General features: G+C 32.3%; 1 protein-coding gene across 1 annotated transcript in view; it reads right to left on the bottom strand.

Annotated features, from left to right (window-relative positions):
- Positions 1 to 25,423, bottom strand: part of LOC150104174 (glutamate receptor 1-like) — a 222,861-nt gene that overhangs the window by 100,523 nt on the left and 96,915 nt on the right. The window contains exon 2 of the mRNA XM_090396416.1: positions 14,307 to 14,459. Coding sequence (XP_090252542.1) covers positions 14,307 to 14,459 — 153 coding nt within the window. The remainder of the gene's footprint in view (positions 1 to 14,306; positions 14,460 to 25,423) is intronic.

Here is a 25,423-nt window from a genome sequence, read left to right as displayed (position 1 = left end):
ATCACTATTGATCTGAAAACTTTTTATCACTGGTGTTGATATCGAAATTAAAAATTGAATGATATTTTTTGGTGTTGTAATAATGTGGATAAAGAGCTACTCTTTTAGGCAGACTTAAATATGATACTTCTTTGATACGACGAATGATACTTAACATTTTACACTAAAACGTAAGGTGTTTCGTCACATGAGATAAATTATATTACTAGATTAAAATGAAGTTAGGAATAGCAGTGCGCAGCCTATTACGAAATTTTGTAGGTAGCAAATTATAAACACAAGGCGAATAAGAGGGAAATTTGATTGAAGTCTATAAAACTAAGGAATGAATATACTGAATTGTAGGGATATTTTTACAATGTGGGAGGAACCGCTTACTAAAGCGTACATAATTTTAAAGTAATAAATGGTTCCTCTAGGCTAGATTAAAAATATATTATTTTACTGAGATAGTACAGTGGAATAAACGTCTGTATAATATTTTATCATCGAATATTATACAGAATTTTAAAGAGATTCCAGACAACTATTTAGAAAGAAAATTTCAGGAATCTCAAGGTGCTCTAACACGTTGCCTGATAAACTTATGATGAAATTAAAAGTGAAATCCAAGAACTCATAAAATAAGTTCTTAAAAGAACTGGGAGATGGACTGATTCCTTGACTCTTTATCCCTTGATCTGAATGAAGAAAATCTGTATGGATGAGTGTTATTGAGCTAAAAGCTATAGTCATGACTGGGTAAGGGCAATAACCGAGCCTCAGTTAAAACTTCATTGGCTACAGCATTGCCATCCTGGAAGTCCTAAAAAGGACTTTTTCTCCAATTTCCTTTCTCTACTCACTCATAAAACAAAAACATAATAGCAATGGATATATTTCTCATTTGTAATAATTAAACTGGTGTCTTAAATTTATACACTGAAACTTAAAATAATTTTATACATATATAACTTTTATATATTATATTATATTATTATTGCTGTAAGTTGTAATTTAGTAGAAAATTTCGCTGCGACTCGCATTAAAATTAAGTTAATAATACGTGATATTCTTAATTCGATTTCTCAAACGCTGTTTCTGAAAAGAAATCGTGTTCTCAGCATGATTTCCTAGCTGTACGTTCAACAAAAATCTATTAGGCGAAATTTATCTGAAAAGAAAAGCATTAACGCATTGTTAAGTGTATATTTGTAGTTTTCATCGCTATAGTAATTGAACACGTGTAGATTCATAATTGGAAAATTCTGAAAACTTAAGGAATAAACGCATTTCTCACGCAATTAAGAATCATTAATCAAATTTGTTTACGAATAAACTTAAGAAAATGGTTCAAGGGACTCACTAATTACTTATTCGCATGTTAATTTAGATTTAATTACATTGGATACTTCCAGTTGTTTCCTCTGTTACAAGTACTGTATAAATAATAAATATTAAGCAATTTAAATGCAGTTAGATATCGTAATTTTCTAAGATATGAGGCACGCAAATATTACAAGAACATCACTCAGAATAATCTGAATACGGATCATTGTTGAAACTTATTTAGATGCAAAAGAATAAATGACAAACGTTTATTTTTAATGTATTTTATTAGGTTTACATAATGTATTATTAACTACCAATGAAATCTATATACGTAACAGACTAGCAGGAATTAGCTGGTACTCGAGCCATTTGTGCAATGGTTACAGAACGACGCTGTAACTGACAATAGAAGCATATTTTGAGAATTGTGAGAATGCTCATGTTTAAAGTTCAAAGAAACCAAGTAATAAAAAAGGTAAATCAGGTAATAACTTTTCATCTGTAAATCTTTAGGAAATGTCTGTTCTACTGTACTTGACATTCGAAAGTCATTTCATCGGATTTCGCGGAGAATACAACTAAGTAAGTTCCTATGGTTCACCTCCCACTTTTAGTAACTGTACTCGTATTGCCAGTTTTCTCCCTGGTTGTTCATTGCTGATAATGGTTCATCTCTTTAGTTTCTCTATCTCTGCAGGAGTATCCTCAGATATCTACACTATCGTCTACCCCTTTTGTCCAATACATAAATCGCTTTTGCTCACGAACCTCAATCCTTATCTATGGTATTATTCATGATGACAGTATGTTCCATACGGTTCATTCACTCCTGCATTGATCAATTATTCCAAGCTTCAAGATCATTTATAGTCAGTGTCTTAAGCAATGAGCTACATTGTATCCTTCAATGGGACGATGAAAAACTAACGAATTTCATGCGACGATGTAATGCTCTATCTTATTTATCGTAAAAAAGGATCCCAAATCTCTAGACATGATCGGATTTCTCTTCTTAGAATTATGTTCGCCTCTAGATAATAGTAATACAAATTATGCTTACTTTCACTTGTCCAGTGTTGACTTTGTTTATTAGTATTCTTCAAAGCAAGGCAATTCAGGGTTTTATTCAGTCTCTCTCTCTCTCTCTCTCTCTCTCTTTCTCTCTCTCACTCTCTCTCTCTCTCTCTCTCGCTCTCTCTCGCTCTCTTTCTCTCTTTCTCTCTCTCACACACACACCGTGAATGTGCGTGTTTCTGCCTTATATATACTTTCTGCATGAGCATTATTCCTATTAACTGGTATCTACATTTTTGCACTTTCTGATGAGCTTGTAACAACAATGCAGCAGATGCCCAACGCTTTTTAACTGAACTTGAGTTAGTTTGTCTCATATGGAGGTCGCAAAGAATTTAGAAATTACTTCCCATCACAACAGGCCGTTCGGCCACTAGAACACCCAAGTGGCAGATATAACACACTGGCGTAATTTCTTTGGGCGTAATTCCAAAACAACAAAACCTAAAACGACAGTAATAGCTGTCCAACATTCATTTACAATTTCGCTTTACATGATGAATTTATATTATTCCAAAGCATCTTCGAAAGTCTCACACAACCATATTTATTAAAGTGTGTTTTTTAAGCTGCTGTTGATTAAAAAAAAGGTCCAAAACTAAGTCGTAATTTTGAAAAATGACCATAATTTTGGCGGCGAATATATTTCTTATGTGCATATTTCAAGATCGATTTTGGAAGATCTTCATTTTGGCTATCAGAGGACAAGAGTTGTACGAACAAGAATCTATGTATATACCTAGACAAGAATCTATGTATATATCTATGTATATGCCTAGAACTGAGAAGAAGGGGAAAATGGTGTTGAGGGAAGCGGACACACACACACACGCGCGCGCGCGCTTCCGTACGTGTGCTGAAACAACTAAGTGGAAGTTATAATCAAATAAGCATAAAATCATTATTTTCTTATCAAGAGCATCTAATAAATCCTTTTGTTTTTGTTTTAAAATGACCCATGAGTTCACGAAATAAAATATAGCTACTTGCATGTGAAAAGTTATCGGTCTAGTGAAGTTTTGAAGTGAGCGGTTACTTCATTCGTTTTTCTTCATTTCGTCATCAAATATCTTTATATGGGCATCATACCATTCGCACCATCATCATCGTGCAACAGTAGAATGATGTAAAGAGCGTGCACAATTCGCATTAAGCTATGGAGATGCACATCAATGATGCTTGTAATAATCCTGAATAAAATTGCTTTATCTTACAGATGCCACACGGGAGAGATTCATCGCAAACTGGCATTGATATATGCAACGAGCATTATGTCTTCTAAGGTTTGCGTTTGATATAATTCCTTTGCTAATTGTAGATCACATATCCAAGAGAGGCAACGTCACTACTGAAGTATGTACACCACGGATAATGACATTGGTCGTTTGTATGCCTTAATAAAAGTAGATAGACATATTAACTGAGACGAAATGCTCACTTAATTTTACTGCGGGGAGTGAATATCAGTGACTATCATAAACGATCAGTATACAGTATCGGAAATGGTTATCGGAAATTTTCTGATTATATAAATATCGCGAACCTACATCATATTTCTAATACTGCAAACCATGTCCTTCATTCATTCATTCATACATGCATTCATGCATGCAATACATTCACAGTCCCAGATGGACTGTTTCACTAAGAAAGAGAGAAGTGGACCTACTTTTTCCCAGTTAAGGGGGCGAGGCCTTCCTCATTTATGAGAGAGACCAGAGGCTCAGTACAATACATTACAATACTTTTACGAAGTAGAACCGAAAGTGCAGAAAGGTCGATTTATATATCTTATATAAAACAATTTAGACAATTTTTATCAGTTTGTATTGTTTCGAAGTCTTATTCTCAGTCAAAATCTAAAAGAATCATTAATATTTTGTAAACACAGTCGTAGTTGAATTTATCCAAAAATATCAGAATTTATCTATGGTAAAGCGCTCTCGATCCAGCAATAGATCTTTTGTTGTTGGAATTAACATTTTCCTCCATTCTAAATAGTAGGATTTCATTTGCTGGTAGATTTTCAAACACTTTCAACTCTTAAAAACATGTGAATTACGTCATTGCCGATTACTTTATAAGAAACACTCCATCCAGTGTAAAGAAATAATTTTGCAACTTGTATAATATTAATTTAAATACTGGAATTAATGTTAAAAATAAATAAAATATAAAATATTTTAAGTGCATTCCTCAAATATCAGTCTACAATATCTAATAGTATTTTAACGTGAAGAGAATACATAACCTACTATAGCTAATGACTGAATATTATAAATATCTTTGGTACATCGTAAACGAAGTACCATTAGCTTCTTTGAGGAACATCAAAAACATTAAAGTGTATGCATTCGCTTGCAACACAAAGTGAATGCATGCATTCAATCTGTTCTGAAAATCGGTAGTAATTTTGAGTTTCTTCAGAATTATGCTACCGCATCTCAAGCATTTCCAGTTTCTCATGATAAAAAGTAATTCAGTGAAATGTGCTAAAAGTGGTTTCTGTTACATTTGAAATTGGAAAACCAACTGATTTTTGCATAGAGTAATACTTATAAATAATCAACCTGCTGGAATAGCGATTTGACTGTTTAAACTAACAAAACTGTAAAGTTAGATATGATATATCTAACCATAAAACGGATACTTGGAAAGTTTATTCCTAAATTCATGTAAATAATAAAATATATATTGGTATATTAGAAGTCTCTAAATTGATACTCCAATTTTTATCTAAATATACAATCATATGTGAGATAAGGTTTCAATAAATATAGTTATTCTGATTTGTAAACTTAGTTTAGAATTTGTTGGAAATCTTTTCAAGGCAACTTTTAAGAATGATAAACTGACAAAAAAAGCATGAGAATTAAATTCCTGTCATTTTCAAATATATATATACTGTTTGGAAGGAAGTCAATGGACACTACAGTATGAGAAACAAACAGCCTTGGAGCCCACCTTTAAAAAATTTGGGACCTCCTTTCGATGCAATGATCACCAATGGGATTTTTGGACCATTCTGGATTGTTGGGGGGGGGGGGGGCAGGACGTCCTTGATTGTAGCAAATGCATCAGTAATCCTACAAATGTTCAATGTGGTTCAGATAAGGGCTCTGTGGAAGCCAGTGAAGTGTGGTGGCGTCTATGTCCACAAACCAGACACTACAGCAGCAGCCTTATGACAAGGTGCAATGTCCTGCTGAAAGAGACAATGGTCAGTTGAGGTTGAAATACCACGCATTGCAATATCCAGAATGATACCTCTCATTCTGGTACTTCTCCAGAAAGAGATATTTCTCCAGTTCTTCTCCAATATACTTTTTCAATACTTCTACAAGTTTACTGTTCGCGGCACCACAAACAGAGGACCGAGGCCAAACCAGGAAAAATAGGACTATACCATCACAGCACCAACTCTGAATTTCATACTTCGAATTACGAACCTTGTAAGAAGCATTCGCCGGACATCCGCAATACCCACACCCGTCTATCTGTTCGGTAGATGATGTAGCGTGATTCTTTGCTCCGTGACACAACTTTCCAAGCTTTCACGTCCCAATGTGCACACTCTTTGCACCACTGAAGACGACGATGCATGTGGATTCGGGTAATGGGCTTTCATATTGCGGTTCTATCATGGAAATTCATGTTGTGAGTCTCGGTTCTGAATAGTTTTGTGCAGATTCGTATTCCAGTAGGTACCAGGAACTCCGCATTCAACGTGTCGGACGACGAATGGTGGCTTTTACATATTATCCTTCGTAGCACAATATGGTCAAATTTGGTGAGTGTGGTGGGTCCCACTCTGCGATGAGTACTTGCAGTTGACTCTCTATACTTCCATCTCAATATAGCATCACTGATTATTGACCTGTGATGGCCCAATTTGTCAACAATTTACCGATCAGATAGGCCCGCAACATAGCATCCTCTCAACGGAACTTGAAAATTCCGTCAATGGCCTTTCGCAGGCATTTCACCCTAACACAGTTACACTGATTTGGGAGCATCATATTTCTCCAATTTATTCCGGCTATAAACACGTGACTCATTAGATTGCACGATGCACCATGTTATAACATAAGTTGTTACTAGGATTTTATAGTTTTGAGTGCAATGTGTTTGATATACTATTTCATATATACATTGGTATACAAGTCACGATACTACTTCATCATGATATCCACCGAAGTTTTTTAATTTAATTTTTATTTTATATTACTGTTGAGAGTTATGCATTGGTGGAATATTGAATATCATATAATTATACAAAATTGTTTGATCACAAACAACACGAATATCTTTCTTGTTTTATGAACAAACTCAATCTAAATCACTGGTACATTATTTATGTGTTAGAAGTAGATAGCTGCTTCAAAATGCAGCAGTTTCAAAATTCCTTCCGCAAACGAACTACTGAATGTGAATTAGATATAACAAATAAATCACTGCCAATTGCAAGTTGAAAAAAATACAAAGGATTATCCACCACTTTATAATATTAATTTATAATATTATAACATTTTATAATAATAATAATAATAATAATAATAATAATAATAATAAGAAGAAGAAGAAGAAGAAGAAGAAGAAATAGATGAATAATATTAACATTTAACAGAGATAAAATCCAATGAATTCTGACATTTACACCATATGAGCAGAAATTTGGCCGAAAAAACATTTAAATAAAAGGAAACTAAAAGGAAACAAAATCCTAAAAGGATTGTGTAACGACTTTCGGAATGGTGGAATTTTAATCAAATAATTCAAATCGACCAAGTCCACAGCAAGTGTGCAATTTTTCTACTGAAAAGTTTAATTTGCTGCTTTGGCGAATTAAAGTAAATCGATACAATTAGAAATCATGTAAGACAACGCTCGCGTCCCTTACTTAAATTACTATTTTAATAATCATTCATAATATTCGGCTAGTAAAGCACAATACTGTGATTGTCAAATCTTTCGCTCAGTCACAATGCATGAAATATTTATGGTACACTAATGAAGCAGTGCATAACAGTGAGTAAAATAAACGCAGATCTTTCCAAAAAATGCGTTAGAACGATAATTGCGAATTAATTCCTTTTTGTTTTTATAAAAATTATCATTAGAGATTAGTTATCGAAATAAAGCGGACTTTGCTCTTGAAACTTCTCCATTAAACTCTCGCATTCGGTTTCTGTTAACTATTTCCATTCTAAAGGAATGTTAGTTAAAATCCGACATATTATCTACGATAGCATTTATTTCACCAATAATAAAATAAAAATCACTAAAACTTATCTTCTACATAAATGAATACAGATAAAAATATCAATTAGGATTTATTAAAATAATTAACAAGTTAACATATTTGTATTTTAATAAATAAGAGCTATGGTTATTTTAGTTCAGAAACAAAACTTTGTTTTCTTCTAGGACGTGGAATTAAGTTATTCAACTACAAAAAGTCACCTAATGCGTTCTCCTCCATGAGGGTCTATGTAATGCTAAATTCAAATACGGGGTTTTATTTGGATGGAAATGAATTGTTATTGTGCGAATGAGATGTTCAGAGATCGAGAGAATTGGATTAGATCCTTCTATGTGATGCGAATCTCAGAACTAATTACTCCTTGGTAGTTTAGGTGGACATAATTAATATTTTAAATCAAGTATCTATGATACTGCTTACAAGTATCTATAATACTGATAGCATGGCTTCAGTGGAATTAATTTGAATGTAAGTATAGTAATATTTATATTAAATTTAAAAAGTTCAAAAATTTAAAGTTCAAAACATTAATAGTTGATTCCAGGTTATATTTAAAAAAAAACTTCTTTATAACTTAACACGGTTAAAAGCTAAGGGGTGGTTATAAAACATGTTTCAAACACATGTAATGGCAGGTTTTTCACTGCTTTTCATTACAAAAATGAAAACAGTTAGTTTGTAATTAGAGTTACAAATATGTCTGCAGATAAAATTCACAGGAGAGCTAATATTCACACTCTCTTGAGAATAGAATTTTGGGAACCGTCATTAGCTATTAATTAATAGCTCTGTACGATTCTTAGAGTAGAAGCTTTTCTAAAGTAGGCATCTGTTCAAATGGGAAAAGAGAATACTCTGTAAAGTTCAAACCAATAATATGGTCAGATTCATTTAGACGTAAAAGATCGCTATAAAAAGATTACTTTGCCTCAAGTCCATATATAACGGTCTTCTTGTCGTTTTAGCACCAGTTTTTCATCAAACGTTGTAGTTAATATCATGAAACCGTTTAAACCGACATCATTAAATCTGTCTAGGAGTGTGACATCTGCCTTGCAGAAACATGACTTATTTTATCCCACCACTAAAACTCCTTTGTTGCGAGAATATAATAAAAATCATTATATATTGTGCTACAATCATGTCGATGGTTCTGGAATAGGTGGAAAGCAAGGTGCTCTGTTTAATACTGGTGTTTTATTTAATTATATATTAAAATAGCTCTAAACTTTAAGAGCTATTATTAATGCCATATTCTATTAAATTATCAATTCCGTCTAAAGAAAGCACTATTTTCGTTTATTTTTTTATCCAAAAATGATCAAATTATAGTGTGAAAAGAATCGTTTATCAAGAGTATTTATATAGATAAGTATACATCATGTAAGCCAGATCTTATACTTGTTTACACACAATATTATTCAAATAGTTCAGAATCGAATTTACATTTATCGATATTATCGTTATTACAAGAACCTGTGATCTATGGGAAAAATTAGAGAAAAATCCCATGAATATACTTGAACATGAACACACATGAACTTCTATTAGTATATACAGCGGTATATACTAATAGAAGGGTCATCCTGAGCATGAGAGCCAAAGCACTCTCACTCAGAGGTCGGAGCATTGAGAGAGTTGGTTAGAAGCCAGTATAAAGTATTTTGCAAATAAAAAATATTGCAACCAGACTGACCATATGGAACCGATGAAACGGACAAGGAAATCGATAACTTGGGAGAAAGGCAAAATCAAGAGAAGCAATAATACTACATGATGAACATTACAGTTTAATAAAAAAAATAATGAAGCTACATATCAGATTCATTGATATATGAGATTAAAGAAAGAAAGGGTGTGTAATGACTTTCATAAGTGTTTTTTAAGTCCTGGAAGAGGTGTAACAAAAAACAAAAATTAAATATATTTTAAAAAGAATTACAAGAAATTCTATATTGTTAGGACCAACAGAAATGATCAGGTATAATTTAAACCTATCAATTTAAATAGATGAATTGAAAGCCCAATAATATATGTCAATGATTTAGTGAATATAAAAATGGAATTATTATTCCAGCTCTTTACAGACAATGAATCGAGAATAATGTGTTATACCCATTCTACTCATTAATTCACTATTGACTATATAATAACAAATAGAAACATTGTATCTGAAAAATAACTATACCTGATTACTAACATCGGCTGATATTGAAACTGAATATGCACTACCAACTGGAAAATTAAGATTAAAGAGAAAAAAAATCAAAAATAACATAGAGCTTATAAGATTAAAGAAAACTGCTAAAGGTAGAACTGTTACAGGGAAAAATAGTATTAAACGGCATATAAAGCAACAATTTCACAGAAATGTTCTCATAAAAAATTGCAGAACTAATCAGAGATGGGAAAACTTAAAAATAATAGCTGGACTCCTTGGTACTTAAAGAAATTATTTGCATAAAATAAAAGAAAGCCTTTTTATCATATCTACAAGATAACCCTAATGAATTAAAACCTAAAACGTATATAGCAAAGAAATGTACAGCACTGATATATACGAGTATTGAAGAAGAGTATCTATCTGTACAGCATCTTACATTTAAAATTTAGAAATTGCAATATGATGTTGCCAGTTATTTTACTTTTACTAGTTTTTTCCAGCTGTTTTACTATTTATTCTCTTAAGAATACTGTAATTTTCCATGCGAAAATAATGTCTTGCTCACTGCACCATTTTTAACCTGACACCGTAGGTTCTATATAGAGCTGTTATAACTCATGGTTGTTTGATATGAATCGATAACCTGTAATTATACAGGTTATCGATTCATACATTTGCATTTTCGTCGTCGTGTGGATATCTTTTGAACTTAATACACATGTGAGAGAGAGAGAGAGAGAGAGAGAGAGAGAGCAAAAAAGCACTGAATTATGTGGGTACTGAATAGTACAAAAGTACTGAATTAAAAACAATGTTACTGATTTTCACATTTGTATCAGGTTATTCTCTCTCTGGTATTAATCATTATTTTCTTGATTAAATTTTAGTCCTATCTCATATTTTGATTTTTCTAATTCCAAATATGTATCTTCTGCTTTGTTGAGATGTATAATAAAAAATAGTAAGAGTTACATAATGAAGAACATTATAATTTTCATTAAGAAATCAAACAAGTCAAAGGAAATCCGGAAATAAAAAATATACTTCTAAGATAGTTATTCAAGCACCTTGAGCACAAATTTATGGCACACAGAAGCAAATATAAAGATTAATTAGAAACCAAAGCACTGAATTATGTGGGTATGTAAACATGTCCTTAATTGGAAAGTGCCAAGAGGAAGACCTTATCTAAATTTTATGAAGATTAAGATAAAGTTTACTTTATTCTTTCTGAAAAATTCACAAGAAATTCTTAAAATAATTTCCCAACAAATAGGAACCATTTTAAGAAGAAATAGAAATAATTAAAAATACAAAAATCATCCGGAATAGAGGCAAAATACATAATGAGTTGTTAATATATGGAGAAAGACAAATAATATTTCAGTGATGTATTATTATATATGAAGCTATTAAGTGATGTAACCACCGTGATAATCTGTGGAAACTTTATTGAAGAAACTACAAATGAATCTCTAATATTAAATGATTATATTAAATGATTATATATTCGTATATAATACAGATATAATCCGTGTTTAATTGGGTATTTCAAAAATGAAACCAAAGAAATGTAATGAAGAATACAACAGGAGAAGTTGATTTATTAACTTCCTTTCAGTTCAATATTTTAAAGAATTAAGTAATAACGGTATCGCAAGATAAGAATCTAAATGGAATAAAAAATTAATAATAATTATTAATTTTTGATAATTATTATAATTAATTAAGAATATGCAGATATGACATAGTAATGGTATTTAGACAAACAGAAGACCATTTACAAGATTTACAGATTTATCAAAACCATTATATGGAAATATCAAAAATATATATTTGGGATAAGTCGACAACTAAGCAGATGAAAGTCAGAAATAGAAAAAAATTTAACAAGTGATGAATTATAAATACTCAAGAATTCAGATTAACTTAAAAGGAATAACACGAAATGAAGTAAAAGAGCAAGCCCTTCGGTATCAAGATTTCTAGATGGTAAACAGAACTACGAGTATATGGAAAATAAAATTAAATATTATACCTGTCACAAATATAATTTTAAATTATGCATCTGAAAGAAGACCAAAAACTTTAAGATAAAACAATTAAACACTAATACAGAAATGAAATTTCTCAGTAAAATTGTGGGAAAATTAAATTTCATAAAATCAGAAATGAAAAATTATAGGAAAAGTGTGTAGTATGACTATTAAGTAAATCTTCTTCTACTACGCGTTATTCCCGCTTCCCATGCAGGGTCCGCGTGTTACTTTAGATGCGACTTCTTGTTAGTACTACTCCCAACCGACCCGTCGCCTGGTCTGCCGCTGGGGGGGGGTATATTTTTGACTGTAGAGGCGTATGTTCATGTGGCCGGTTTACCTGTTTGCGGGATTAAAAAACGCCAGATAAACTGGCGGGAAAAACCCTACTGACCGCGCCCAAGACCGGCTAACTTGGCTATGTCTGAGGAAGATCCTCAAATTCCTCACGTCTACAACTGGAATCGAACCTGGGACACTCCTTCCTCAGGTATATGGTTGCGAAGCGCAAAGCCGCTAGGCTAAGCGCGCGGTAGTATGACTATTAAGTAAATACATAGCAAAAAAAAGAAAAAGAAATTGAAAGCATGACAACAAAATGCAAAAATGAAGAATAATTAGACAAATTGAAAATGGAAAACGAGTTCTAGAAGATTGGAAGATCACGAAAACAGTGAAAAGATAGATTGTAGTAAACATTGTGGCATTAGACCTAAGATCTAAGATAGAAAAAGAAGAAGTAGCTGTATCTTAAAAAAATCTAATGATTATCTCAAAAAAGTTCAGAGCTCGGTTTTTTAAAAGTTCATAGTTTCCATTAAATATAGACATATACATTTTTTTTCTAATTTTTTCAATAAGAAATGCCCATTTGAATCTAAAATTGAAATGACTCAATAACTTTTAATAAAAGTTATTGCTAAACCAAAACATAATTAATCTGCATCTGTAGAATTATTACGATCGCTTGGAATCATTTTGAGGACTTTTCCAATAAAATAATTCTAATGAAACCGAAATGTTGTATGCATCGCTGGTAAAATCTTTCCATCTCAAGTAATGTAATTCTCTTTAACACCTGGAAAGGTTTGGTTTTCCTTTTTTCTCTTACAAATATTCCTATTTAAACAGAAACTCAGAATATAGCAAAATTTGATATACTTTAGAAATATAGAACTTTAAAATTAAAAGGTAGCTGAAGTCCGGGGATAATTTGCAGTCAGAAAGAGACTTAAAAAAACAAGCCTGATGTGTTTACTCATCTTAAGAAACACGCTTACAATGCACTGTTTAATTCTTTATTCTGAACTTGTTTCGAAACATCCATGTCTGATGGCAATAATTCTAAGGTCTCGATGCTGAATCTATTGGCTATTCTGGTCTGGACAGAGAATGTAACTGAACGTTTGTTACGTTAAATAATCTGTGTTAAATAACTATCACACTCTCATGCACGCGCTCGCTCACCCCCCCCCCACACACACAAATTGATTTAAAAAGTTTGCTTCAAACTTCAAAAGCAGGTATACTTAAGAATTTCTCTGCCTGTTTCTGATCTTTGTAAAAGTGACTTTAAAGCGATAAATGAAGGCTTCACGCATCTCTTTCATGAAAGTTAGATGAAAATAAGAAACTAGTTGTTAAACTATTGGTTTTCTCATTTAGCAGTGATTCATTACTTCTGTACTTCAGTGGGTGAAAAATCGATATTTCCTAATAAGCATCAGCTTTTTTTGTTCTTTAATTATGCATTGCATGTAGGAAACTATCACTGTTTAATAGAAGTCTTAGAGAATGGCGTAAGCAAACCACAGAAAATTACTGTATGGATAGCACATGAATAATTTATGTGTTTACAAGATATTTTCTACTTTATCTTTAAATTTTAATGTACTTTTGTTTTCATCTTAGAAAATGATTACGAGCGCATAATACCATCACGAAATGTATCCATTGTAATTCAGAGTAAATGAACAGCGAAATTTGCATAAACTTCCAATTGGGATTCGTGTTTCACAATAATGTATGTTTTTTTATTTTTTACTTTCGGTAGGATGGCAAAGTGAATCAGGTCAATTTACTCCAATAATTGCACAGCAACATAAAGAAAGTGACTAGATAAATTTTGGAATCGTTCATTGCCCTCTATTTATCTCCATTACAACGTGTCCTAAATTAATATTAAGATATATCGATTAATTATTGATTAATTATTGGCTCCTCTCCGGTTTATATTCATAGAGCACGCGAAAAGGAAGTTCTGTGTTATCAATGTTATATATATATATATATATATATATATATATATATATATATATATATCATGTTATTATTAACAGTGGGATTAAGTTTAATTCAACACTGATTTAACAATTATTAATCAGCTGATCACAGAAGTAAAATAGTTATATAAATAATATAAAATAATAATAATAATTGCAAAACGTATACTTACGGGTTCTTCCAATTTTATAGGAATCATCACTGTCCAGGATTTCTATAACCGGATCTACTTTAAACCTTGCTTGGCTTTCGTTTGCATTGTGTAAATATAGAGCATATTTGAAGGCTGTTTGCATTTCTTCTGTTCCTGGTGTAAAAATTGCTCCTGCAGATAAAACAAAATGTATGACACATTCATTTATTCGAGGAATATATTATATTAAAATATATTAAAATTCTATGCAGTTTAATGCAAATTGCAATTACTCGAATTATACTGAAGCAATTCGACTACAGATTGCATTTTCGAAGTTTTGTAAAACATATCTTACTAAACCAGTAGTTTGATGTTTTTTTATCTTTCTACATTGACTTGTGCTTGCATTAAATCCTGCAACAACTGCAGTAGTTTATTTTAAACTAAAAGTTTGTAAAAACGGAGTTTATTTATGACAAAGTGAATATAGTTCACTTGCTTATTTCAGGTAATATGAAGAAGTTTGCTTTTGGATATATACAGGGTGTTCGGGATAAATTTGACAGTTTCGTAAGGAAAAAGAAAATCTTCTTTGTATCTATTAAATTTAATGAATTGACAAAAAAACATTACAGGCAGAGTTAATTACAATACTATCAACAAGATTTACTCAAAATAACCACCATTAGCATCGATCACAGCTTCAATTCTGCTTCGGAACCTCGAACAAGCTGATGCTACAGTCTCCCTGGGAAGGGCCGCAAAAACTGTTTTAATTTTATCCATTAACTGGGCTTTTGTATTACTGGAAGTGCGATTGGTGTCTTTTTCAACTGCGCCCCATACAAAATAATCCATGGGGTTAAGGTCTGGGGAGTTTGGAGGCCAAACATTTGGACTGGTGAAGTCGTAGAAATTTTCAGACAACCATTTTTGACTTTTCCCAGAGGTGTGGCAAGGGGCCGAATCCTGCTGCCATACATACGGCCTACCATTGGCTACCCTTGTTATCCAGGGCTTGACTACATTTAGCAACTCCACGAACAAAGCCCGAATTCCAATGCCAGGGTTCTTCAACACCTGTTCCTGCAGATTTGCGAGGAATTCTGCTGTACGAACGCAATCAGATCGTCTGCTAGGGATCTTTCTTCTTGCTACATCCTCGTAGTCACCATTGCAAGTCTCTAGTTCATGCCTGATTGTTTTTACTGTATTCAGGGAGCATTGGGCAGCAGTCGTAATATCCTTATTTTGATGGCGGACACGAATCATCATGATACAAGTTATTCTCTTCCATGATTCAGGTGGGTTCCAGCTATCCATCCTTTCTGACATCTTGTATATGAATGAAGAAGGGTCCAAACTTTTAAATGAAGAGAAGTGTGTGTTAATACATGTAACTTACGGAAAAATATAATTAATTATAAATATGTCAAATTTATCCCGAACACCCTGTATATACGAGTATATATTTTTTCGCTCAGTCATGTAATCCTCTTGCTTCAGAAACGAGATGCACCCACACATCGTTTCCTCCGGGATTGAAAGATCACGCCTAAGAGCAAGCGGTCTAAGCTCGTCACTCTTGAATGAAACGTTGCAATTTAACCGTAAAGTCCTACTTATCGTTTCCAGATATCAGTGCAGCGTGACTTGCTCACCAGAAGATATGGAGTGGAAAGTTATCGACAGGTTACCAACCTGTAGAATTCAGAGTAACCTCCATTTTCTTAAAGCGCCCACATTAATGTAGCATATTTAAAAAAAATAAAAAAAATATGCTCCAGAAAATCTACTCATGTGGTGATTTTTCCTATGATCATGATTTTAACATTAGGATTATGCTCTTATAGTATTTGGAAAACCGAAAGAAATCCCTGAATCATACGAATGTTTTGCTAAGGTGTAATAGTTCTCCAAAGTTGGAGTTTTGAAACCATTGATAGGAGCATTGTGTTAGTGAATCAAATGATATGTCGAACGTTTTATTAAAATGCTTTGATTCTCTGAAATATTTTTGAAAGGATATTTTTATTGCTTAATGATTTACTACAGATCTTTGTACCATGTTCATTCTTCGACTTGGAAATGTATATTCACTAAAAATAAGTAGCTTTTTCGAATCATAAATAACAGAACATTTATGTTATATATATATATATATATATATATATATATATATATATATAACATAAATATATATATATAATAAAAAAGTTTTAATGACTATTAAACCTTTTTTATAAATTTGTCAATTTGTCAATTTTCTTTGGAGAGAAACCATTGTTAATCAACGTTTTTTTAAGAAAACGCTATATTGATGATATTTTCCTCATCTGGAAAGACGGTTTCAATAACCTCTATTTATTTTTGGATCACCTAAACAAGTGCCATGAAAAAATCTCTTTCACCCTCGAACTGGAATATGATGACTGCCTTCCCTTTTTAGACCTCAAACTTACCAGATGTGCTGAGAGCATTAAAATCTCAATTTTTAGAGAGCCTACTCATACTGACAGATACCTTCATGCTTCCTCCCATCATTATCCCCCACAAAAATGTGGTATTATTTCCACTTTAGCCCACCGAGCCAAATCATTACTTACAGAAGAAACAGAAATTGAAAATGAACTCCGTTTTCTTAAAAAAACGTTTATTAACAATGGTTTCTCTCCAAAGAAAATTGACAAATTTCTTTCCCCCAGGCACTCAACTACTTCTGAAGATCCCTCTTCCCCAAGAGCCTTCATCTCCTTGCCTTACATCAGCTCTCTTTCACCAAAACTGGCAAAGATTCTCAAGAAATTCAACTTCAAAACGTACTTCACTACGCTTCCAAAACTTCATTCATTACTTAGCAAACATAAACAGAAACATCTTCCTACTCAGTTTCCAGGAGTATACAAGATTTTATGTGATTGCGGAAAGCCATACTATGGACAGACTACTAAATCCATCCTTCTACGTTTGGATGAACACCGTAGAGATATCTCCTATAACAGGACTAGAGCTAGCGCTCTCTCTAGCCACGTTCTCTTTTCAGCTAACTCAGACGAAGGCCGCCAGCACATTGTAAACTGGACTCAAACTGCTAACATCCATGTGTGCTACGATGAACTCGAAAGAAAGATTGTTGAATCTAGGGAAATTTCTCTAGATTCCTCTCATATCAACAACAGCCTGAGTTACAATCTCTCTGACGCACACGCTGCTTCTGTTCAGTACTGGCGCACTCGCGACAGCGCGTAGTATTCGTTTGTTTGGAACTCATACTTGCATTTTTTTCAAACACGCTACTGTTTTTTATACTTGTTCTGTTAGTACAATTTTAAGTCTCTGTAATTTTTTATATACTTCTTTGATTGTGATACCTGAGTATGTTCATGTAACGAAACTAGTAAACTAGTAGTATCTTTTTTAAATATATCTTGTCATCTTTTCTCTCGGTAATAGTCATTAAACCTTTTTTATAATACCAACCGAGTAAAAATGAATTAAAAAAAAAAAGAAAAAAAAAATATATATGTATATATATATATATATATATATATATATATATATATTCTTGTTGATATACTTGATGTTCATAGAGCAGCAATAATGTTTTCTGTTTTTTTTTTATTTCTTATTTTTTTTCATATTAGCTAAAATCACTGTAATACAAAAATAGATTGCAGCAATTATGAATCTTCCTGTACATTTAATGTCACTTTAGGTGAATAAAATGCTTCAGACTTCATAAGATTTTGGCAATGTTTTCTTACATGATAAATGACAATAATTTTGTTGTCGTTTGGGGTGTACAGTTTATTTTATTTTATTTAAATGGGATATATTTCATCAAATAATGTTTACTCTTTTCTAACCCAATGTGTAGTTAATGAGTTTCATTTAATTTTGATGAAGTAAAAGTTTTAGTCGAAAGCTTTTATATACATTTTAAAAGTAATATACAGTTAAGTCTTCATTTACTTTCTACTTTAATTTCTTATCTGCATTTTATTATTAAGAAAAGCAGAATGGGGAAAGAGGACAAATGTTATTTTTCCACTGCAGCATAATTAGAAAGTCTGACTGTGCATTGCATTACCCAATTTTGCGACTGTAATTTTAATTCTTCACCTGTAAACTTGCCAGGATTCCACATTAATAAAAGTTAGACGATCAATATTGTTTTATTATTCTTTAAGGTGCTTCGGTTACCATTTATCCTTTCTCTCCAGTGTTTACATCACAAAATTCCAGAAGTTTAATTACTCTTTAAATTGCGTTTAAAATTAAAAATACCGCTGAAACAGAAATTAAAAACACTCTAAGGCGGAACCCAGGTTGAATATGTTTAACTTAACTTCGAATATATAAATGCTATATTAAAGTTAATTTTTAAAAAATGCTTCGCTTAATTATAACATTATACTGCAGAGTTAAAGAAAATGAAATTTTATATTGAATTTATAGTTTGAAATTCTGGAATGAAATTCTAAAACACATTCAACATAATTGCTATAGGATTTGCATATACTGTGTTATAAACATTTTATTTAAACACACGTTAATAATTATTAATCTCTAAAGCTTATTAACGTATAATTTAATAATAAAAATATTATGAGGAAAACATTAACTTTACTAACTGCAATGGTGATACTATCTGGACGAGAGAGAGAGAGAGAGAATCTGAAAGCATAGGTGAGCATGATTTGCTTATATATACTATTCAGAGTAGTTAATTCCTTGTGAAAATACTTCTGCATCACTTCAAGCTTACTCAGTACAATTGGAGAACAAAACCAGATGGATTTCTGGGTCATATTATCACCGCGAAAGATGAATTCACTGTTTGGGTAAATGCATTGCTGAAAGTCAAGCTTCAGCGAAAAGAATGTGAAGCGATCAGAGTCGTTTTCGGAATGCAAAGAACTGAAAATACAGCAGATGGACATCAATAATTGGAACGATTACATCTCAAAATAGAGGAGTTCAAAATATAGGTTTGGAATTTTGACATTCTCTCGAAAGCGGTATTGATGGAATTTGTGGCAATGTTCACAAATGCATACATGCCAACAGTGTGGTGTAAAGCAACATATGCATTTTAATTTGTTTCTGAGTGTAGTTGTTTTAGCTGCAGTTTGAATTTCTCTTTCTCTCAAAAATAGTACGCATGATCTAGATGTAAGATATGATATCAATCCTTAATATTGTCTGCCAGTTTCAATGAAATCTTATAAATCCCCAAAATTTCATAAATTCCATATATTGGCAAATTTGGCTTGCCGTCCTTTTTTGCGAGAGCGGTTAGTGAATTCACTGTCCTACTAACAGGCTGTGGGTTCGAATCCCGCTATAGGAGTTTGTGATTGTCTTTAGTAAGGAGATGAATTTCCTCGTCAGGTGTGCGACAACGGCTGCTTATTGGAGGTTTGAAGTGGCATTAAAAGTTCCATGTTTGGTCTCTTTTGCAGAGTTCTGAACTATCTAAGTAATAATAAAAGGAAATATAAAAACTTATAATAATTAATAAAAATAGAATAAAAAATCCAGAGTCCACTGTAGGTACTAATGTACTATAGACTTACAACATTTTGTGAGTAGAAATCACATAAAATATTCGAATTACAAGTCATTGCTAAGCTTATTTATATATATTTTTATAATAGAAATATTTTGTATGTCATATATTTTATTGGAGTTAGTTCGTATGTAAATACAATACGTCCACAGTTCACTTCGATGAGCATTACTGTAGAACAGATCATAATAATCGAAATTTAAATCATTTTGTCTAAATGTTTATTTATTTTTTTATTACCTTGATTACCTTGATGGACCTGGGATTTTAGTCAGGATTCCTCCATGACTGCAGGTCGTAAAGAGTCCAGCTATTCTTGTCTTGGGCCTTTCTTCTCCACTTTCTTCCAACTTTCTTAATCAATGGGTCTTCCCACCTTAAGGCTTCCAGTTTTCCTTTTGGTATCTCTCGGATACCAATTTGTTACTCTGACTGCCGATCTGTTGTCTCTCATTCTAGCGAGGTGTCCTGCCAATCTAGTTTTGCTGTTGTAGATTGCTTTTATTACATCTTTGAGTCCAGACTTCTTCTTGGTTTTTGTGTGTCTTACGTGGTCTATTTTATTTATATTGCACATTATTCTTTCTATTGCACGTTGAGTTGTTATTAATCTTTGTTCTTCTTTTAAAGTTGTATTCCATGTTTTACTGCCATAAGTTAATGCTGGTAGGACGTGACTATTGAAAAGATGGACTCTTATTTCTATATCTATGTTTTTGGTTGGTGATTGTTGATTTTATTTTTTTGAAGGTTATCCAAGCAGCTCTTTTTCTCCTTGCTATTTCATTTGATATGTCGTTATACATTTTTATGGATTGTCCGAGGTAGATGTACTCTTCAAATTTTTCGATGGTGTGGTCGATTTTCATCCATCTTGTTTTGTCTGGGTGTATTTCCAATCCAATATTTTGGCAGTTTCGGCTTATGTCATTCAGCATTGATCCTAATAGTTCGGGAAAGTGAGATATTAATACCATATCGTCGGCGAATAATAGGATATTTAACATTTCGCCATCAATGTTTATTCCGCCTTTCATGTCAGTTTTTCGAATGATGCTGTCCAGAGTAGATGTCAAGAGATTAGGTGATAAGACATCGCCCTGGCCTATTCCTCTACTTAAGTTAATTTTAATCGGGTGATTAAAAAGCGTGATATAGATATTTTTCATGAGCTGGGTGTATGCTATTTCTACTCCTTGTTCTATTAAAGCGTGGAATACTGCATTATGTTCAACAGTGTCAAATGCATTTTTAAAATCTATAAAAAGAAGACAAAGTGGAATCTGGTATTCTCTGCATCTTTCTGCTAGTTGAGTAATAGTTCGAATGTGGTCTATTGTCGAAAAGCTTTTTTTGAAACTGGCTTGTTCTTTGTAGCTATTTTCATTGATGGAGATTTGTGTTCTATTTAGGATGACTCTGTCGAATATTTTATATGTGTGTGATAATAGACAGACGGGTCTGTAATTACTTATGTCTTCCTTATTACCTTTTTATGCAGAGTTATGGGTCTTTGATGTTTTCCATTCAGTAGGTGCTTTTCTTAATTGTACATATCGAGTAAATCTTTCTGCTAGAGCTATAAAGAGTACTTGTCCACCCCATTTTTGATTCATCGGATTTTATACCATAAATTCCTGGTGATCGGTCATTTTTCACATGGTGGATAGCCATTTTTACTTCTTCAGGTAGGATAGATGGAATTTCAAAATTTTCCAAATTTTCACCTAGTACTGGCGCTGTGACTACCTGTTTAGATGAGTAAAGGTTTTCCTAAAACGATTTTTTTTTTTCATTTCACTTCTGTTTGTGTGTCTTTTTCCTTGATTGACTATGAAGGCTGATGGTAGTGGTTGCTTTACACATTTCTTTTTCTACTTTTTTTAGGCTACTACGGAGCCTAGGTGATTCTGCCAATTTTGTCATTCTATATATAATTTTATATTCTAAACGGTCGTTTCCTGTATCTTTCAGTACTCTTATTTTCTTCAATAGTTCTATCGTTCTTGGTGATAGGCATGTCTTAGGAGGAAGTTCATAGGAGGTTCTTTCTGTGCAGTTCAATAAATGATTATTAAAGCTTGTTAAATCTTCATCGATGTCATTTTTTAATTTCCAGTCAGTTTCTTTCACATTTGTTTCTATATTCTTCTGGATTTATCTGGTTTTGCGTTTTTTTTATGCTAGGACTTTGCTGGTATGTTCTTCATTTTTTTATATATATTTTGAGGGTGGCTCTTATTGAGTGGTGGTCTGAATGAATATCGCAGTAGGTTTTCCAATGACTTGAACATTTTTTTATTATTCATTTGCAATTTGTTAGAATGAAATCAATTTCATTTCTTGTCTCTCCATTTTGGGATTGCCAAGTCCATCTTTATCTAGTTCTCTTTTAAAAAAAAATATTCGTAATGTAAAACCTTTCTGCTTCAACAAATTCTGCTAGGAGATCACCTTGTTCATTTTTTCCCCGTTCTACCACGGTCCAATGTATTTTTCCTCAATAGATCTTGTACCAATCTTTGCATTGAAATCTCCACATTATAACGTATGTTGGTTTTTTCTGGAATGTTTCTTGTAGGTGTTCATAGAAGTTTCTATTTCTTCTTTGTCAGCTCTTGAAGTAGGTACATAGACTACTATTGTTTTTATTGTAACTGATTTTTCTATTTTTAATTTAGTGTTCCTAATCGTTCAGAATGGATTGTGCAAGAACTATAGTTAGCTTTTCGTTTATGATGAAGCCGACTCCTTCAGCTATTGTAGCGTTATTTTCAGCTTCCAGAAAAATGTGGTTGCCATTGTTCCATTTTTCTGTTAATTCTGTTTCGGGTTTCACATATAGCAAGGACATCAAACTTTACGTTTTGCATTTCTCGAAATTATATATATTTTTATTATTCTTTCGATATTTTGTAGTTATTTTTCTGCGATTTTTTTCTTCATTAGATTTGTTTTCATTGTTTGTAAAACTCTGTTCATCTCCAGTTGTCAGTTTCTCTTTAGAGCAGGAAGAAATCACGTGTACAGTACATAATAGAAGTTAATCTTCTCTGAATCTTACACATATAAGAAGAAGGAGAAGAATCAAACAGTTCATTGCCTGAAGTTGAATCAGGGGATGATAATTGCAAGCTTCTCAAATGTCTTTTCATGTCAAGAGAGTGACAAGCTTTTCTCAGCTTTTGATATTCATTGGGTTTTTTTTTATATTAATCGTACCCTCTGAAGATTGGAAACCTGGTACCTTAAAGCCTAGTTGGCTATGGGTTAGATAATCAGAAATTCCAGTTTATAGACCAAATATAGAAATTTTAGAGCCACTTGAAAATTCTAATAATCAGGATGGTGGCTACTAGTTGAATTAATAGCATATTCTTCAGTACTGTACTTCAGTACTGTAGTCATGATCAACGTACAGACATTCTTTAGTTGTACTAGTTGTCATAATCATTCGAGTTTTCAACTTAGACTTCAGTGAGTTACCATGATCATCTTTGCAAGCTTAACACAAAAACCAAAAATAATCTATTCGTACTCTATATTCATGAACACAACATTTTCTTGGTATCATATAATGCAGTAGAAATGAGAACCTGATTCAGTAAAAACAATTTGAATCATCCAAACGCTGTTAAGCAAAGTACTAAATATTATGAATTTCCATTGAGACAGTTATAACTATTAATTGTAAGAAACTAGAGTTTCTGGATAATGTCTTTGATCTATTAACATACAAAAGATTGATTAATAAAGCACAGTCGTTTTGGCAATATCGTGTATTATTATACCTTAGGTTATTTAGATAAAATGCAGTTAATTAAAAAGTGACTAATTGTAATTTGTAAGCACATGATTTATCCATCTTGCTTATTAGCCATGCGAAGTGTCATCATGTAGTGAATATGTTTGGGTACTGCTTCACTCTTCCTGGATAATCTTCCCCACAGAAGCAAATGAAGTGGAATAAAATCTTTTATAAGTTTATAATTTGAATGAATAATCAATAACTACAGCACAGATAAAAAATCAAAAAATAACCCCATGAAACTTTCTCTGTATTCAGTTGTGCTTTAAAGTGTTTATTTATACAATATGCGTTTGTACTTATAGTTAAAAAATGGGAAGATACTAGCCGGAAGTATACTGATGATGATATTATATCATCTTTATAAGCCGATCCATTTTGCGGCAAATTGCAATTTTTTTTTTGCAAATAATGTGGTTTTAAATTATTCATATTTGAATTTGTCTGTGACATTAATACAATCAAATCTGAAGTTAAAGTGCACAGATGACTTACGACTTAATGAGATTGTATCAGCTCATGGATAGCCTTTAAAACCAACCCGGGCGAGAATATGAGGAGACATAACAGTAAATAATGATTTATCCACGCATCTATGGTTTAACTAAACGAAGAATAGTACTGTATATAATATATCGATTTAAAAATAATAATAATAATCAGTAACAAAATTATTTTTTTCAATAAGAAACTTTTTCTCTATTTCAAGACAAAATTAGAGTCTACATTCTTTGTTTTAAATACACGTTTGTAAAGTAAATTTCTATACTTGCTACAATTCAAAACAAAAGCTAAATTATTGAAAATGTTAAAGAAAGTCAGAAATTGTTAAACATCTTGTTTAACAAAAAAAAGGTACTTCATATTGTGGTGTACTCACACAGCAAATCAGCGATTTTGGAATGTTATATATATCAAAATGTTTTGATGCAAAACGTTTTAACCAAATAATAACATCATTTCAACAAAATAATTCAAATCGTGCACCATTTTTTGTAATTTCTTAGAGTACGAATTATACCCTGAAAACCGTGAAAGGTTTTGTCTTGAAGTTTTCTAACCAAAATAAATAAATAGATAAATAATGCATATGAATACCTCCACGTGTCCGATTTTTATAACTTTGAATACGAATTACTGATTGTTGCGGTATCCCCCCTTTTTTTTCATTCCCAGGAAACAGATCACTGCTGGATATCGTAGTAAAGTCCTCCTTCCCTTTTTATTGGTAGATTTTTATCAGCTTAGTGTTTTAGTTCGTTGCTTCAAAAGCAGATAAAAATTTCGGCATACAAAAGCACGTACAGTCACGCCTTTTGTCGGCAGTTAAGTTTGGACACACCAAAATCGAGAAATATTTGTTTGCAATACTACACATCACTTAACCATTCACAAAAATTTACTGTTTGCTAATGCTGTACTAAACTTACGCAATTTTTGTTATTTATATCACTAATCGCTTTACACTATTCGTTTAAAATCAAACAAATGACTGTTAAATTATTCCTTATAAGGACTGGCTTAAAGGGGCGAAGCAAGAATGATTTTCATCTTCCCCGTTATCTGTAGAGAACAGTGTATGGATAAGGTGTTATTGAGCTATTAAAGCTCTGATCATGGCAGGAGGATAACAGCAATATAGCCGAGCCTAAGTTAGAACTTCATTGGCTATAGCATTGCCATCCATTACCCTCCAAGAGTATGGTGTCAATTCAGGGATCGAACCCCCCCCACCTCTTGTCTATCGACTGTTAAATTAAACCAATACTTAAA

This window comes from Typopeltis vanoorti, chromosome 8 (genome assembly GCF_054136105.1).
Source record: "Typopeltis vanoorti isolate ZY-2024b chromosome 8, IOZ_Tvanoo_1.0, whole genome shotgun sequence".
NCBI classification, from domain to species: Eukaryota; Metazoa; Arthropoda; class Arachnida; order Uropygi; family Thelyphonidae; genus Typopeltis; species Typopeltis vanoorti.
Note: the sequence above shows the minus strand (reverse complement) of the source record. Positions and strands in the feature narration are given on the sequence as shown.